The sequence below is a fragment of the Heteronotia binoei genome, chromosome 6 (assembly GCF_032191835.1).
Source record: "Heteronotia binoei isolate CCM8104 ecotype False Entrance Well chromosome 6, APGP_CSIRO_Hbin_v1, whole genome shotgun sequence".
Taxonomy (NCBI): domain Eukaryota; kingdom Metazoa; phylum Chordata; class Lepidosauria; order Squamata; family Gekkonidae; genus Heteronotia; species Heteronotia binoei.
This window is the reverse complement of record NC_083228.1, coordinates 102401236-102418278: the sequence shown is the minus strand read 5'-3', so window position 1 is coordinate 102418278 and position 17043 is coordinate 102401236. Positions and strand designations below refer to the sequence as shown.

The window sequence follows — 17043 nt, the reverse complement described above, 5'->3', positions numbered from 1 at the left end:
TTCCTCTTGCACACATATGCCCAATCCATTTGTTACCTTATTTTGAGGATAGGTTTGAGGTTCGTGGGTGTGAGGTCAGACACTTTGCAAATGCCTGGGAAGCAGCTGCTTTGGTAGAGTAGTGTGTTAAGTTGCACCTAATGCTATTTTTGAGATTGCCCTGAAATCTTTTGTTTCAGCGTCAGTTTTCTCATGGCTAAATTCTCAATTTGTTGCATTTTCTCCCCATTGCACTTAATTGTAACTGCATGCTGAGAGGAGGCTTTGTGTTTCAAATTGCTAATTCAGCACACTGGGGAAAGGTAGGCCACAGGCCGGAATACAGTTTAAAGCTAAAATGCTTCATTTCCAGGAGAAGTAATGTATAGAACCATGAAATATAATGAGCAAGAGACAGTGGCAATAGATAACTTCACGAGAAAAGAAAAAGAGAAGAGAAGTGTTATGAATTTGGGAATGTCATTATCATTTGTCTAAAATGTGGCCTGATAAATAGTCAGGAGCTTAAGCACAATAATGGCAATAGATGGTTATCAGCCCCTCCCCCCTTCCAAATTATTTACTTGTGGGAGTGGGGTCTACACTGCCTGCTTTGCAGGGAGTGTGAGAGGAACAGATATGTGTTTGTGTTTTGATTTTAAACAAAGGGAGAAGAAAAGTCTGGAACTGCAGTTTCATCCTTAGAAATGGCTATAACTGCTGCTGGCTGGGCATCTTGCACTGGGGTCACTGGACTGGTCTCTGGCTACAGGACTGTCCATTTGCTTATGTTCCAGTTACAAGTTTGTAAAGGAAACAAACATTACAAAACAAATACAAGTCTCCAGTGTGCTCAGGTATCCAAGTTCCATTCTGCTGTCCTTGGAACTTCTAATTGCTCAGTAGCATGAGATGGGTGCTAACAGCCATTAATTTTTAAAAAAGAATAGAACTAATGAGGAATTGTTAAAGCATAGCTCAAACATATACATGACATGACAGGAGGAAAGAAAAGTGAGGCTCTTAAGCAATTAAAATGGAGAGAACATCTAAGGCCACTGGTAAAATAATGATAACAATAATTCCACAAGATGTTTCAGACTTAACTACTCATACTTAAAGATTTCAGTAATTCCTATGGGATGTCACATTTCAGCTTTAGAATATATTAAGAGAAGGAGCTTCTTTCATTTCACTTCAAATTTCATGCTGGAGTTGTACCGTTTTGTGTTTGACCTCTAAGTTGTATTTGACCTCCAAGATTTCAGAAAGTGTTGATGCTCTGTAATGACTTGTTACATGTTATCAGATTTACTGACACAAATAATGACACAAACTGTTATGTAAATCAGACAAGACCTCTCTGTCTCTCTCGGCTTGACTTCGCGAACGAAGATTTAAGAAGGGTGCAGTAGTCCACGTCTGCTGCAGGCTCGCTGGTGGCTGACAAGACCAATGCGGGACAGGCAGATCCAGCCACAGTGATTGCAGGGAAAAGTCTGATTTGGGGTTGGTGCTGTAGCAGTGCGATTCTTCCTCAATCTCCTTTTGTCCTCAAGACCATGCGTGCGTTCTCAAAGGAAGAGACAGCCTGGTGGATGGTGTGCCTCCATGCTTTGCGATCTGAGGCTAGGTCAGACCACTGGTGATGGTTGATGCGACAGGTGCCAAGGGATTTCTTCAAGGAGTCCTTGTACCTCTTCTTTGGTGCCCCTCTATTTTGATGGCCGGTGGAAAGTTCGCCATACAGAGCAATCTTGGGAAGGCGGTGGTTTTCCATCCTAGAAATATGCCCTGCCCAGCGCAGCTGCATCTTCAACAGCAGTGCTTCGATGCTTGTAACCTCCGCCCTCTTGAGGACTTCAGTGTTGGTCACAAAGTCACTCCAGTGGATGTTGAGGATGGTGCGAAGGCAGCGCTGATGAAAGTGCTCAAGGAGTCGCAGGTGATGACGGTATAAAACCCACGATTCGGAGCCGTAGATGAGGGTTGTCATCACAACCGCTTTGTAAACATTGATCTTTGTGCCTTTTTTCAGATGCTTGTTGCTCCACACTCTTTTGTGCAGTCGGCCAAATGCACGATTTGCCTTTGCCAGCCTGTTGTCAATCTCCTTGTCGATCTTGGCATCTGAGGAGATGATGCACCCCAGGTAGCTGAACTGCTGAACTGTCTTCAGAACTGATTCACCCACAGTGATGCAGGGAGGGTGATAATCTTCCTGGGGTGCAGGCTGGTGGAGAACTTCTGTCTTCTTCAGACTAACTTCTAGGCCGAATAACTTGGCAGCCTCTGCAAAGCAGGACGTCATATGCTGCAGAGCTGATACCGAGTGGGAGACGAGTGCAGCATCATCAGCAAACAGTAGCTCTAGGATGAGTTCTTCCATTGTCTTGGAGTGAGCCTTTAGTCGCCTCAGGTTGAACAGGCTGCCATCAGTGCGATAGCGGATGTAGACACCATCGTCATCATGTAGATCTACTGCGGCTCTTTGAAGCATCATGCTAAAGAAGATCGTAAAGAGAGTTGGCGCGAGAACGCAGCCTTGCTTTACACCTGTGCCTATTGGGAAGGGCTCCGAGAGGTCGTTGCAGTGTCTGACTTGGCCTCGCTGGTCTTCATGTAGCTGGATGATCATGCTGAGGAACCTTGGGGGACATCCTAAACGTTCCAAGATTTGCCACAGGCCTTTCCTGCTAACGGTATCGAAAGCTTTGGTAAGGTCGACAAAAGTCACATATAGACCCTTGTTCTGTTCCCTGCATTTCTCTTGGAGCTGCCTGAGAACAAATACCATGTTGGTGGTGCTCCTGTTAGCTCTGAAGCCGCACTGGCTCTCTGGGAGGAGTTCTTCTGCAATGGTGGGCACCAGTCTGTTCAGGAGTATTCTAGCAAGGATTTTGCCTGCGATGGAGAGCAGGATTATCCCCCGGTAGTTGGAGCAGTCTGACTTTTCTCCTTTGTTCTTGTGTAGAGTGATGATGATTGCATCGCAAAAGTCCTGTGGTAGTTTGCCTTGTTCCCAGCAGGTGACAAGTACTTTGTGAAGTGTGCTACGTAGTACCGTGCCCCCATGCTTCCAGATCTCTGGTGGGATTCCATCAACTCCCGCTGCCTTGCCACTTTTCAGTTGCTTGATGGCTTTAACAGTCTCTTCTAGGGTGGGGATCTCATCCAACTCTGTTTTTACTGGTTGAAGTGGGGTGAGGTGGATTGCTGAATCTTGAACTATGCGGTTGGCACTGAAGAGAGCCTGAAAATACTCCGACCACTGGTTCAGTATGGATGCCTTGTCTGTGAGGAGCACTTGGCCGTCTGCACTACGCAAGGGACTCTGAGCCTGATATGATGGGCCATATACTGCCTTCAGGGCTTCGTAGAACCCTCTTAAATCACCAGTGTCTGCACATAGCTGGGTTCTCTCTGCAAGCTTGGTCCACCACTCGTTCTGAATGTCTCGAAGCTTGCGCTGGAGGTTGCTACATGCAGCACGAAAGATTGCTTTTTTCCCGGGACAGGAGGGCTGAGCAAGATGTGCTTGGTAGGCAGATCTCTTTTTTGCTAGTAATTCTTGGATCTCTTGATTGTTCTCGTCAAACCAGTCCTTGTTTTTCCTTGTGGAGAACCCGAGGACTTCTTCAGAGATCGACAGGATGGTAGTTTTTAGGTGTTCCCAGAGTGCTTCTGGAGAAGGGTCTGTGGGGCAACTGGGGTCCTCAATTCTTGACTGGAGTTTTGCCTGGAAGGCAGCTTTAACTTCGGCTGACTGAAGGCTGCCAACCTGAAGCATCCTCCGAGGGATACCTCCTCTCCTGGTGTTGGTTTAAAGTGAAGACGGAGATTGCAGCGTACAAGACGATGATCCGTATGACATTCCGCACTGGGCATTACTTGGGTGTGTAAGACATCTCGAAGGTCTCTCTGGCGCACCAGAATGTAGTCGATAAGGTGCCAGTGCTTGGACCGTGGGTGCATCCAGGTTGTCTTCAGGCTGTTCTTCTGCTGAAAGATAGTGTTGGTGATGGTGAGCTGGTGCTCCGTGCAGAATTCTAGCAGGAGGCGCCCGTTATCATTGCAGTTGCCAATGCCGTGTTTGCCAAGTACTCCTTTCCAGGCTTCCGAGTCTTTACCTACTCTGGCATTAAAGTCGCCAAGGATGATCACCTTGTCCTCTGTAGGGGTCTTCCGTATGAGGTTGCGTAGATCAGCATAGAACTTGTTCTTTTCTGCAGGATCTGCTTGAAGGGTTGGGGCATACACACTGAAGAGTGTTGCATGCTGCTTGTTTTGAAGTGGGAGGCGCATGGACATGATGCGATCTGAGTGACCTGTTGGCAGGTTTTTGAGTTTGGAGGCAATGGAGTTCCTGACCATGAAGCCAACGCCAGAAAGGCGGCTCTCAGCTTTTGACTTACCCGACCAGTAGAGGGTATAGCCAGCACCATGTTCTTGAAGACTACCTTCCTCAGGGAAACGGACCTCACTGAGAGCTGCTATGTCAATATTCAGCCTGAGAAGTTCGTGGGCAACTAGAGCAGAGCGTCTTTCAGGGCGACCACTGTCTACTGTGTCAAGCATGGTTCTGATGTTCCAACACGCAAGCTTAAGTCTTTGCACACTTTGTGAGGCAGGTGCATGCCTTTTCTTTGTTGTTATTTTTTGACCGCAAGTAAGGGTGCCCGTTGACCGCGGCTAGCCAACTGGGGTGGGGGAGACGAGCTTTGTTTAGGCCACCTTTTCTAGGCCCCTCTCCGTGTGGAGCAAGCAGTGCTGTCCCTAGATAAGGCTGCTTGGTCGTTCAGGGTGCTGCCGAAAGATGCTTTCGTCTCCGGGTCAGCATCAGGCGACCAATACCCTGAACCGCCTACATGCAGGATCAGGACTGCGGCTTCCAGTGGCATCGTCCAACTTCCGTTTCGCCCCTTGCCCATCGCTGCAGGACTTGGTGTCTTGTGGGTTGTGGATGTGGATATGCCCTTCAGGCCCGCGCAGAGGAATTTTTAGGTGAAGCACAGTGTGCGCGGTACTGGCTCCACCCTTTCACCTTGGGGTCATCTGCCATGGCCCAGTAAGCCGGGACGCCGGCAGCGAGTCCTCCAGGTGGTAGGTGTTACATTAACGAGCTCTATCTGCACGGGTTTGATGTTAGAGTTTTCCTTCTCTTGGCTGGCGAGGTTGGTGAGCCCAGCCTGCCCATCCGGTTATACCACCGAACATTCGGTCGCACCATGACGTGGCAATCTCTGTGAGAAACGGGGGGGGGGGGGGGGGACCAGCGGGAAGTTGTTGCCACGGATGCAGTAATGCAGGAGAGGCCATTGCAGTGACCATCTGCCAGGCATAGCTGGACAGTGACCACGTGGCGTTCACTACACCGGGAAGGAGAGGCTATGTATTGCGCATACACTTTCCCTGGGGGGGCAGGATACCCAAGAGGGAGCCCACCCCTCCCCCCCATCAGACAAGACCATTTATGGGCAAATTAACCATGTTCTGTCTCAGAACAGTAGACTATAGAAGCCTCTAAGTATTTAATAGGGTTTGACCCTTTAGGAAATACTTTTCCCTAATAATGATAAAATTATATTTACAATCAAATTATTGCCAAGTTAGTTCTTTAAGTATGTATGCCTCAAAAGCTGCATAACCTGCTACTTCTACAGTTAACAGCAGCTCCTTCATGTTCATATGGATGACTGTAAGTTACCGTTTACCATGTGGCCACCACTGGTAAACTCGCCACAAGTCACAACAAAGTACTTGATGACCGTTGTATGCCATTTCCAGTCACATGGTAAAATAATCTTTTTGTTAACCTTTCCCTGCATCTTCAGATTTCTAATTGGTAAAAATTGCTTGATCATATGGCTACAGATGATTGGCTTTCTGTGCGATTGTGTATGAGTCTGGCAAGACTAATAAGATTACAAATTGTGGTTGTCTGTAGCTGAGCAATCATTTATTCACTTGAGTGAGGGGTTATTCCTAGATAGAATGGAGCCCTTTATGGCACCCTTATACCTCCAATCTAGGGAAGGAGTACTCTCTCTCTCTTAGGTGCTAGTAGGCTAATCTCCTTCCCTTGCCTTGCTTCTTTGACCTGCAGATGTTCCATGACTTGGCACACCTACAGTCACTCATCACTGATTTTCTCCCGAGTTATATATAGTGTGTCAGTCAAGGTGTACAAAGGGTCTCTCTGCTACTATTATACTGCAGGGATGGCCAGCGGTAGTTCTCCAAATGTTTTTTGCCTACAACTCCCATTAGCCCCAGCCAGCATGGTCAATGGCTGGGGCTGATGGCAGTTGTAGGCAAAAAACATCTGAAGAGCTACCGTTGGCCATCCCTGATATACTGCCTTCCCTTTCCCAGGTTCAAGACTTGGAGAACCCTCTGTCCCCTTCAAAGGTCTGGAACTGTGCTGTCAATTTTCCCTCTGGGCATACGTTTTCCAGATACCCTTAAAACCTGGAACTGTGCCTGATGGAATTGGAAGGAAAATGTAAGCCAGTTTCTGTTGAGGAAGCAGAACCTAGAGACAGAGCATATGAGACCTGGCCTGAACAAGGAGATAGGTTGTTCTCTCCCAGGAGCTAGGCAGCAGAGAGGCTGCTATCAGAGAGAGATGATATGATCCCTTACCCCAGAGGAGGGAAACTGGCCTCAAGGGGAGCAGGTGTTGAAAGAGTGTTAAGTCCAGCAAAACAGTTGTATTGGTGAACTCTAGTTTTTCCAGCCAACTTCTTTTTATGGGAGTATCACCCAGGGTTATTTTTTCTCCATTTTTACAATTTTTCTCTTATTTAGTCAATTAGTATGTAAGCATGAGCCCCCTCCGCCATCTTTAAATGGACTATATTTGGTAATAAGTCTTTTCTGTAAATTCTGCCTGGATTCTTCATGCTCAGCATCATACTTGGCCTTACAGCAGGGTATGCCTTAACTGAAGAGGAAGCTACCCAGGGGCAGGGAGGGAACTCTGGGTCCTCTCCAGTCAATCCCTTGAACCAGAGTGGTACTTCTTGTCTGTTGCAGGGTTGAAAAAGACAAGAGGGAAGGCAGGTGTGGGTGGGCTGGAAGGCTCTTTGAAAGGTACTCTCCATCCATAACAGAATTGTGTTTCACCCCTTCCTACAACACTCTTCTTTATCTATGTGAATTTTGTGGGTTGCAATCCAACTCAGATATGCTGTTGCTGCATCACAGATTGGTGGCACACTGTAATGTGCTCACATCCTTTTTAACTCTCCTTCCCAGAGACTATGGCCTGGCCACTCTGACTCTCCCATTAACATGTCGCTTTGTTGTGTGAACCTGTGGATCAATTCTCCCTAGTGGTTTGTCTGCACAACTCTTTGGCACAGTGATAAGATCCAAAACACCATTTGGAAATAGGATTGCCAGCTACCTGGAGTGGGAAAAAATGCCTTATGTCTTTAATAGCAGTTCCATGGGATATTATTTACCAGATAGTATTTACTTCCATGACATCAAAAAGCTTTGGTTGCCCATTTCCACACATTAAACCTCTATTAAAGAGATAGGGCATTTTTCTCCAGGTTTTGGTCAATGCTTTTTGGGAGCTGTTGAGATAATGGTAGATTATTCTTCCCTATGGAACATGGTAGTGTTTTCTGTTTGGTGAGCAGTTTATTTTCCAGCTGTTGAATGAGTCCATGCTTGGTGTACAAACTCTATACCTCAATGCATTCCTTGTTTCTCTTGGTACGACAAGCAGCTCTAATGTGCCTGCTACATTCAGGACATAGTGTGCTCATGGCAAAAGCAGGGCTTTTGTTGTAGAAAAAGCCCAGCAGGAACTCATTTTCATGTTAGGCCACACCCCTGACACCAAGCCAGCCAGAACCGTGTTCCTGTGCATTTAGGCTTCCCAGTCCCCAGGTCCCAGCAGGGGATCCCTCGGTTTTACAGGCTTCCCCCACAGCTTTAGAAACCTGCACATAGGCTTCATTTTAAAATGTGTGCATGTGCCTTTAAATAAGAGCAGGAAGTACTTCATTGGGAAGGGTCAGAAGCAGTTTGCTTTGTCAAAGCAGAGTCCCTCCATTTGTTTTGCTTTGGTCTCAGAGCAAGTATGAGTGTTAGGGTTGCCAATCCCCAGGCTGTTTTTTGAGGTAGAGGCACCATATTTTCAGTAGAGCATCCAGTGCCTCTCCCCAAAATACCTCCCAAGTTTCGAAAAGATTGGATCGGGGGTCCAGTGCTATGAGCCCCAAAAGAAGGTGCCCCTATCCTTCATTATTTCCTATGGAAGGAAGGCATTTAAAAAGGTGTGCAGTCCTTTTAAAAGTGAGGGCCAGAACACCCCTGGAGTTCAATTATGCTTGTCACACCCTTGCTCCTGGCTCCATCCCCAAAGGCTCCTGGCTCCACCCCCAAAGACCCCAGATATTTCTTGAATTGAACTTGGCAACCCTATATGCATTCCTGCTAAAAAAAAAAAAAGCCCTGGGCAAAAGTATTCAGTTTGGTAATGACCATGGTACTGAGCAAATCCACAAAATGAAGCAAGTTTTGCAGTGGGTGGATTCAAACAAGCATATTTTCCAAATTCTGCATTCACCATTCTTTGGGAGTCAAATTTCTCTTGTATTAAAGGATTCTGTGACTGGAACTGTTTATACAAATAACAAAAATGTAGCTTTTCTGGCAAGCAGCGGCTGTGGAATCTATCATGCCTTGGACTCTTTTTCACATGAACTAGCTCCATTTGATTTCCAGTGTTCTGACTGCAGAGACCAGAGTTATGTTGGGGGGAGATGTTCATCTGTATTCATTTGAGATGTTTCTTTTAAAAAGAAACAAGCAATCTAGTGACCTCATAGCTCAATTAATTGTCTATTTTATCCCATGCATATTCTGCATTAATATCCCCCTTTTAACCTGACTACAGTGCAATCATATAATGCTACAGCATTGATTTCAGTAGAATTAAACTAGGGAAACTCTACATTTCATTGCTTAGTTAGGGGTTCAACTACATGTCACCTTTTTCCCGGGCTTTTTTTTTAATTGGAAAAGAGGTGCTGGAACTCTCAAGAGGGAAATGAAGGAGAAATACAAGGAATTCTTTGAAACAAAATTATTTTCATGCACTACATATTTACCCCTACTTTAAAGCAGTTTCCAAACTTTAGACTCAGATCAAAGGTTTGCTCAATTTGTTAATGTTACTATTCTGTCATTGTACCATTTTACATTCTAAACCACTGCCTACCAGATAATTTTACTTCACTGTCATTGGTTCTTAAATCTGTACCATGTTGCATTCTGGGCCACTGCCTACCAGCTATGTATGACTCTGCTCAGCTATGTATGGCTTTGCTCACTGTGCCGGATTCCTCATCTGATGAAGTGTGCTTAAGAGCACACAAAAGCTTACATTCTAAATAAAAATTGGTTGCTATTAAAGGTGCACCTTGATTCCTGCTTTGTTAAACTTTAGACATGTCACCAACTTCCTCAGTTCTTTTTGGGGTTTTGCTTTTGGTGCCTAATGAGGATTGATGACTTTGAAACAACTGTTCTTTAACATGAATCAAAGACTGTCATGCTTCCTTGGCGCTTCTCATGAACTTTTAGACTTTTTTTGAGAATTTTGTTTCCTTGAAGTTCTGGAACTCTGTTCTGGCATGTTACCACATTTAAAAAGCCCTGCCCTTTTCACTTATTTATACTCATTTTTGGAGGCTCCCCACAGCCTCACAACAGCTGTGGGGAAGTGCTTGTAAAAAAAAAAAGAGAGAGAGAGAGAGATCCCAAGGAATAACCTGGGCTGGGGGATGGGGAGATAAAAAAAGCCTTCTGCCTCCTCCCAAGCATTTCCCCCCCCCCCATGCAAACTGTATGGGGGGGGGAGATTTCACTGATTTTACTGCTCCAAAGTGAAATAACTCCCCCTGTGTGGTTTTTTTGTGTGGGGAGCTGGCTTTATTTATTGCCTGGGGTTAGCCCCTGCCTCCCCCACAGAGCCATTCTGAGAACGTTTGGGCTGTCCCCTCTCCCTCCCAACTAGTTTCCCACAACTGTTGTATGACTGTATGGAACATGGAAAAATGAGTGTAAACAATTGAAGATAATAATGTAGTTGACTCCTTAATCATTTGTTTATAGTACATTATCAGTGCAATTCTAAGAATAGTTTCCTGGGAGTAAGCCTTATTGAGTAGATCAGCTTAGGATGGCATTGTGCGTATACTAATTATTTACTTTCTAAATGTCACAGAATGCAGTGTTTTCATAGGTTCCCCCAAAACAACTAAATTTATACACATTTTAATTAGTTATACACAAAATATTTACTGCAGTCAAACCTCTATCCATTTTTGTACCCACCTAATTATTTTTGCTTCATGCTATAATTATTTTTCTATTATATATTAGCTGGTTTAAATCCACAGAGACTTGCATTCAAACATTTACATTAAATGGGTTAACTCCACATATACTATTAAAGATTTCTGGAGGGAAGGGGAGGGTGCAAATATGACATGTAATTAAATGATGCTTGTAGAGCTGTTTTTCTTCATTAAAGTTTCTTTTTGTTAAAATGCTCTGGCTAGATTGGTGTCATTTTCTCCCCATAAATTTCTGTAAGCAACTTGAGTGTTCTGTCAATGGAAAGGTAGTTGGGAATATACCAACATAAATAAATATAGTAAATTTAGACGAGGATCATTGCTGCAAATATTAAAGTTCATTTTATTATCTTTTGTACGGCATAAATTTTGGGTTACCCTATGATTGTAAATGAACAATCAAAACTGTTTCTCTTGCTTGCTTACTTAATATGCCCAGCTGTCTATTTCATATTGGAAGATTTTATCATCACTAATCCTGCGAGCTAACTTCATTATCACATTTGGCTTTGTGCTTCTAGGACTAAATTGATTGCATTCACCAACCAGCTCACCAAATGCATTATAAAACAATATTACACTTCCTCAGAATATTTCAATCTCTTGTTTTTATGGCCATTTCCAAGCCAAGTAATTAAACTCCTTTATCTGAAACCTGTCTTCATTACCTTGCTCACTTTATCTGTGAAATGTTCCATGGGCTTACTTTATTTCCAGAGTCTATCTTTCACTACAAGATGTAAGGATATCCTCTGATTAGGTCACTTTACTGCCCTCAGAAACCTGGTGGCAAATTTTGTCAACAAAAACATTTCTTTGTATTTCTGAACCGTATTTTAAGTGTGATGTTTCTTTCTCTGGCTTCTGTTTATTTGTTCCCTTTAGTAAATCTCACATTCTCCTTAAAACTTGGTCAGCTTACTGGTTTGTACTGCCAATGATAATAATGCTGTCCCCAAGGCTCTTTTGTCTTCATTTCATTGCTGTAAAAAATGCAAATATCATGAGGAGTTGAGAAATTTTCAGTATTTTCCATGTTCACAGTGAGGAGGCCTCTTCCTGTGTGTTTATTTTCTATTTCTTTATATTAATATACTTGTTTGATAACTTTTTTTACTGGTAAATACTCATTTGCATATACAATCAGAGTTGCTTTAATTGTAGACTTTGAGCTTAATCATGTAATTATATTTAGTCCATAATTTGCATATATTCAATACAAAAGGCACCCTCTTATGCATAATATTGTAGGAGCAGAGGTACCTAAATTTATATTCTAACAAAACCATATTTTGTTTATAGATCCGTGTCCCTCATTTCCCAGAACAAGAAAATAACTGTTTTTCTCTTTCTTGGTGAAAAATTCTGTGGCTACACTATAGGTATACATACACTATAGGAATACATAGATATTCTGAGGCACTTCTTCAGATTCGGGCTGTTGATAATGAGCCCTTCCTCATTATCATTGGTACTACCCCTGAGGAGTTTCATAGTTCCTTTTTAAGGAATTCCCAACCTGTGTCTAGATTCCCCATGAGTGACAGAAATGTGGTTCCTCATACCTTACACATTGAAAGGAAAAGATAAGCAGAGAATTGCTCATTTCTAAAAAGAGGTTCATAGGCAGCCAGGGGAAGAAGCCATATTTAGCTGCAGCCAGCTGTGTCCTTCCAGAGGACAAAGAAACTTCATCTGGCTCAAAAGCATGACTCGAGATTTTTCTCACGAATTACAAATAATAATAATAATAATAATAATAATAATAATAATAATAATAATAATAATAATAATAATACTTTTTATTTCTATCCCGCCCTCCCCGCAAAGCAGGCTCAGGGCAGATAAGGAACATCTGAGTTGCTTCATTATTTTATAGTTGTTTGAACTAAATGATTCCAATGCCACAAATTGTAAAATCATGCATACATTTCTGAAAAGTCATCCTTCATGTAAAAGCCCCTAAAGGTACTAGGCCTAAAGGTACTAGGCCTTTTGTTTGCTGACCTAAGGTGAATATTTACCTGTTCCCAGGAGACCTGGGGTGATTATATGGCTAAAGAATGAAAGGACGCTGAGCCTAGGAGTAGAAGGATCATATTTCAATCCAAAGGAAGGCGATAGACATCCTGACAGCTAGAATATGTTTTTTCCCCTTTTGGAATTTATTTCAGACATGGGAACATTGATCTGAGATTTATGTGAGCTGAAGACTAAGGCTACGCAAAAACGGACATTATCGATTACCAGTACAACTCTGCTTTCTCAAGGTGGTCAAGTCTGAAGTGGCGAGAAGAATACTGTTGGCTGAGCCACACTTTTGGACTAGCTTGACAACTATTTATTAAGAGCAACCAGTATTTGCATTGGGTTACTGCACTGTGTCACACTGCATTTTGCATTACTGTTGTTTGTAAATTTTCCTTGTTATAGTGGGCTTTGTAACTTCATATATTGTTCTTAATTACAGATGTTAAATACTTTAAAGGTTTGTTAAATACTTAAGTCTTTTGCTACTCTGGGGCTTTACTTTCATTCTTTAGCCAGTTTCCCTCTAGGCTTATGATGTACCATGGCAGGCAGACTCATGGGTCCACCCCCCATGAACTGAGCAATGGGCAGGGTGTGTGGGGGGGGAGAGAAGTGGGAGGAATTATATCACAGCATCCACAAATGTTCCCACCTCCCCAAGCCTCTGCTCCCAAAAGCTGGCAACCCTCTTTCCCTCCCTTAAGGAATTGAGAAATAAAAGGAAAAATTGGCTCAACACACTCCTCTAGAGGCATCATCCTTCCCAAACTTCACCTTCCCTGGGCACCCTTCTCCAAATCTTCTGGCATTTGCTGAGAACCCTATGCTAAACTGAAAGGGAATAATGTATCACCTTGTTTCATTCACATTTGAAATCTTTGAATACATATCTGCAAAGTGTCGGAGATAATTTCAGACACCAAATCCTGTTTCTAAAAATCTGTGCTGTGTTAAAAATTTGGTAGCATAGATCCATGCAAGTAAGTCCTGTGTACCTTTTCTTTTTAGGTTACTCAGGATCATCTTGTGAAGACAAAGTTAATCCCTGTGCTTCATCTCCTTGCCAAAACAATGGAACCTGTTATACAGATCGAGCTTCATATTCTTGCAGTTGTAGCCCAGGATTTACCGGTCCTACTTGTGCCCAGCTGATTGACTTCTGTGCTTTGAATCCTTGTGCACATGGCATTTGCCGTAGTGTTGGAACAAGTTACAAATGCCTCTGTATCCCAGGTATGCCCAGCCCTTCCACATTTTTGCAAATCTTCTTGATTTCTAGAAACATGTTGATTAAAATTACTTCAATTTTATTGTCTTGTATAAGCATTCTGACAGTTCTGACTATATTATAATAGCCACTGACACATTGGGTTTCAGAATGAATACGTCATACAAATAATTTCCATATGGCTTGTCTTATATTTCATGTTGCATTATAACGATAAAGCTTTAGGATACAAACTTTTAGAGTGATGCACCAAATGTTTTTAATGGCATTAAATTAAATCAAAGACATGAAAAACTTCCAAAGAGTTTATTTTAACAGAAACAATTATTCCCTGAATTTGTTTTTGGACAACTCATGGGAGTAAAATAGGTTTAAGTGGTGATTGCAGCTATTATTTTAATTGTATTCATAGAAAACTAAATCACATGTAATGTGTGTGTTTTAGACAACATCAGTGATGTGTGGGAGGGAGGTGGCATGGTACAGTCCAATCTCATCAGATCTCAGAAGCTAAGCAGGGACAGCCCTCGTCAGTACTTGGATGGGCAACCTCCAAGGAAGACTGCAGAGGAAGGCACTTCTGCTTCTCACTTACCTTGAAAGCCCCTTGCTGGGATTGCCATAAATCAGCTGTGACTGATAGCACTTCTCACACTCACACACACACGTATGTTTAAACATGAGTGGTCATGCTTGGTAATAAACATTTAAAGATGCTAGAAATATACATATATTTTCAGATGTATAGTGATGCTGGATTGGTCCTTTACTTTAAAAATTACTGATATTAACACTTAAAGTTGCTTACAGATATACTCACATAGACTGATCCAGCTTGGGGGGGGGCATGTACATGCAGCAGGGAGTACTTGGCATAGGTGCTATCCCCATTCCAGGTTCTGGGGCTGTTGCCTCATCTAGAAGCATTAATTATTTGTATCATTGTTTTATCTGAAAAGGCAGGATTTAATCCCCACTTTTGCTCCCTAAGCAACTGATTTATACAGCTGCTGCTTTCTGAAGAGGGTTCTGTGTATGCAGCCACACTGGAACCATGATATTGAATATGCATGATTCATGACCCTATTAGAAAAGACCTCATTTTGCCTAGTTGCTCATTTTCTTCTTGTGATAACAACAGCTTGAAACTCAGATACTCTGACTGAGCTACCTCAAGCACTTTCCAAAAAGAAGATGCCAATTTTCTGCTTGTGAAGCAAACAGATGCATATATCTGAATATAGAAGTATTTCTTGCAAAACAAGTGACTGTTGTGATTGTAAAAAAAATGTGCTACTGCCTGCCATATCTTCAGAATAGCCAGAAATAATCATATTTCATATCTAAAAACTTATAATGGCAGACTTTCCCCCCTGAAATTAGTTTATGGCGACTTCCATTCGTTTGCCTGTAAATTGTTTGGAAGCTTCTCATGCACAATTACTGCTTTACAGTGCAATCCTAAACAAGGCCTTTGAAGTCCATTGAAGCCAGTGAGCATAGAAGAGTGTAACTCTGTTTAGGATTGCACTGTTAGTAAAGAAAGGGGGAGGCTCATGTCTTGCTCTAAAGGTTTTTGAAGCCTTAGCAAAATATTGTCAAAAAATCTGGGAGTCAGGATTGAACCCCTTGTATTTGCATTGCAATAATCAGATCTTTGTGTAAAGAAGAGGAATGTGTCACCTTCTTCCTTCCATGTCTTTGGTCCAGATCATGAAAATGGTGTCTCAGATGTGTGGAAAGAGTTTTACTGCTTCATAGGTAGAGCAGATTATGCAATGTGATGGGATTCAGTGACCTTCTGGGCTGGGGAGAGAGAATCACCATATTTATTTGTTTAAAACATTTCGGTGCTGGCTTTCCACCCAAAAGAGGGCTCACAGAATAGTGAACATCAAAACATTAAACATTTCAGCATTAAGACAACATTCAAAATAAAATATATATAAAACTATTCGATTAAAAAAAAAAAACATGTTCAAACAGGCACAGTACCCTGTGATGACACTATATAAAGGTGTGTTATTTCATTGCTGAGAGATATTGTTGAATGCATAAGTGGTATTTATTGCTACTTTAAAGACAAATATGGCAGCAACTGTTGGCAGTATAGAGCTTGCCATCAGCAATTGACCCAGAAATGCTTGCCATCTGGGGCTTGATTTACTTCTTCTTATGTTTCATTGCCATGTTAATAAAGTGCAATATTTTTGTCATCAGGTGTTCTAGTTGAAGTAGAGCCAGACCTCCTGGATTCTAAGACAACTCTCAGAACATTAGTTGTGATCAGTAGTAGCAAAAAGCTTTTGCAAGAACAAATGAAAAGCTGACAAATGTATTCTAGAGTGAACTTTTGAAAGTCAGAACCTCTTTATAAAACTGTGCTGAAGGAGGCTCCAGGAACCAGCTGTGGGAGTAAAATTTTATTCTCCCAGAACATTATGTCTTGTTTTAGGACTGATTTTTTCCCTAAACATCAAGTCTTTTTCAAATCCCAATCTCTTTTACTGAATGTAGTTTGAAGGAAAAGGGATGTGACACCATAAAAATAACTGCTGCATTAAATAAAAGCATATGGTGCACTTTTATATGCAAAATATATAGAATTTTTAAACATATATACTTAGAATCCAGTTGGGAGAAATTGTAGTCAGTAGACTAATTGAGATGCTTGAACAAGTTATTAGCAGTAACTTGACAGGAAATCTAATTGCAAACTCTTCACATTGTTTATTGAACTCGTTTTACAATGAGATGAGATTATGTTGATTGTTCTGTGCCTTATTGGTCAGGTAGACTAAATAATAATAAAAAATTGCACAGTGCTTAGAGTTTCAGTGGTTGTATGTGCTTCTCCACACTGTGTAGTGAGCTGAACAAGCACAGTAACAATCACAGTATATTAAAGGCACAAGCTTTCCTCATTTTTGTATCTAAGTGTAAATGTCTGGTTTTCTAAACTAGCACCATTTGCTTTCCTTTTTCTGTTTTTGAAAGATATGGAAGAACGTGACTCTGTGATCATTGCAGAACTACTGATCAAATGTTTTCTTTTCTTTTGCTTTTTTAGGTTTGTGGTACTTTTGTTTTCAGATCATTAAGGGCTATTGGAGTAAAGTGATGAAAAATAGTTTTGTTTGTGTTGAAATAGATTTCTGACAGATTTTAAACAAGTTTGGCGTGGCTTTTAAACTCTTACCAAGTCAGAATCTGGAGTCCAGTTGAAAACAACTAGTTCTCCAAAGACAGCTTCATTTTCTTGGATATTCATCTGCTTTAGTAGATAACTAGTTTTCAGGGAATGCAGTAGTTTAGAATAGTTCTAATGAATCCAATATATTTCTTCCTAGATGTGAAATATTTGGGATGTTCGATCTTGTACATTTGCTTTGACTCCTTTTATCCTGTTATATTATTTTTCCT

The 17043-nt window shown here is 42.0% G+C and overlaps 1 protein-coding gene across 1 annotated transcript in view; it reads left to right on the top strand.

Moving 5' to 3' along the window:
* Positions 1-17043, top strand: part of DNER (delta/notch like EGF repeat containing) — a 263614-nt gene that overhangs the window by 211703 nt on the left and 34868 nt on the right. The window contains exon 8 of the mRNA XM_060242264.1: positions 13401-13625. Coding sequence (XP_060098247.1) covers positions 13401-13625 — 225 coding nt within the window. The remainder of the gene's footprint in view (positions 1-13400; positions 13626-17043) is intronic.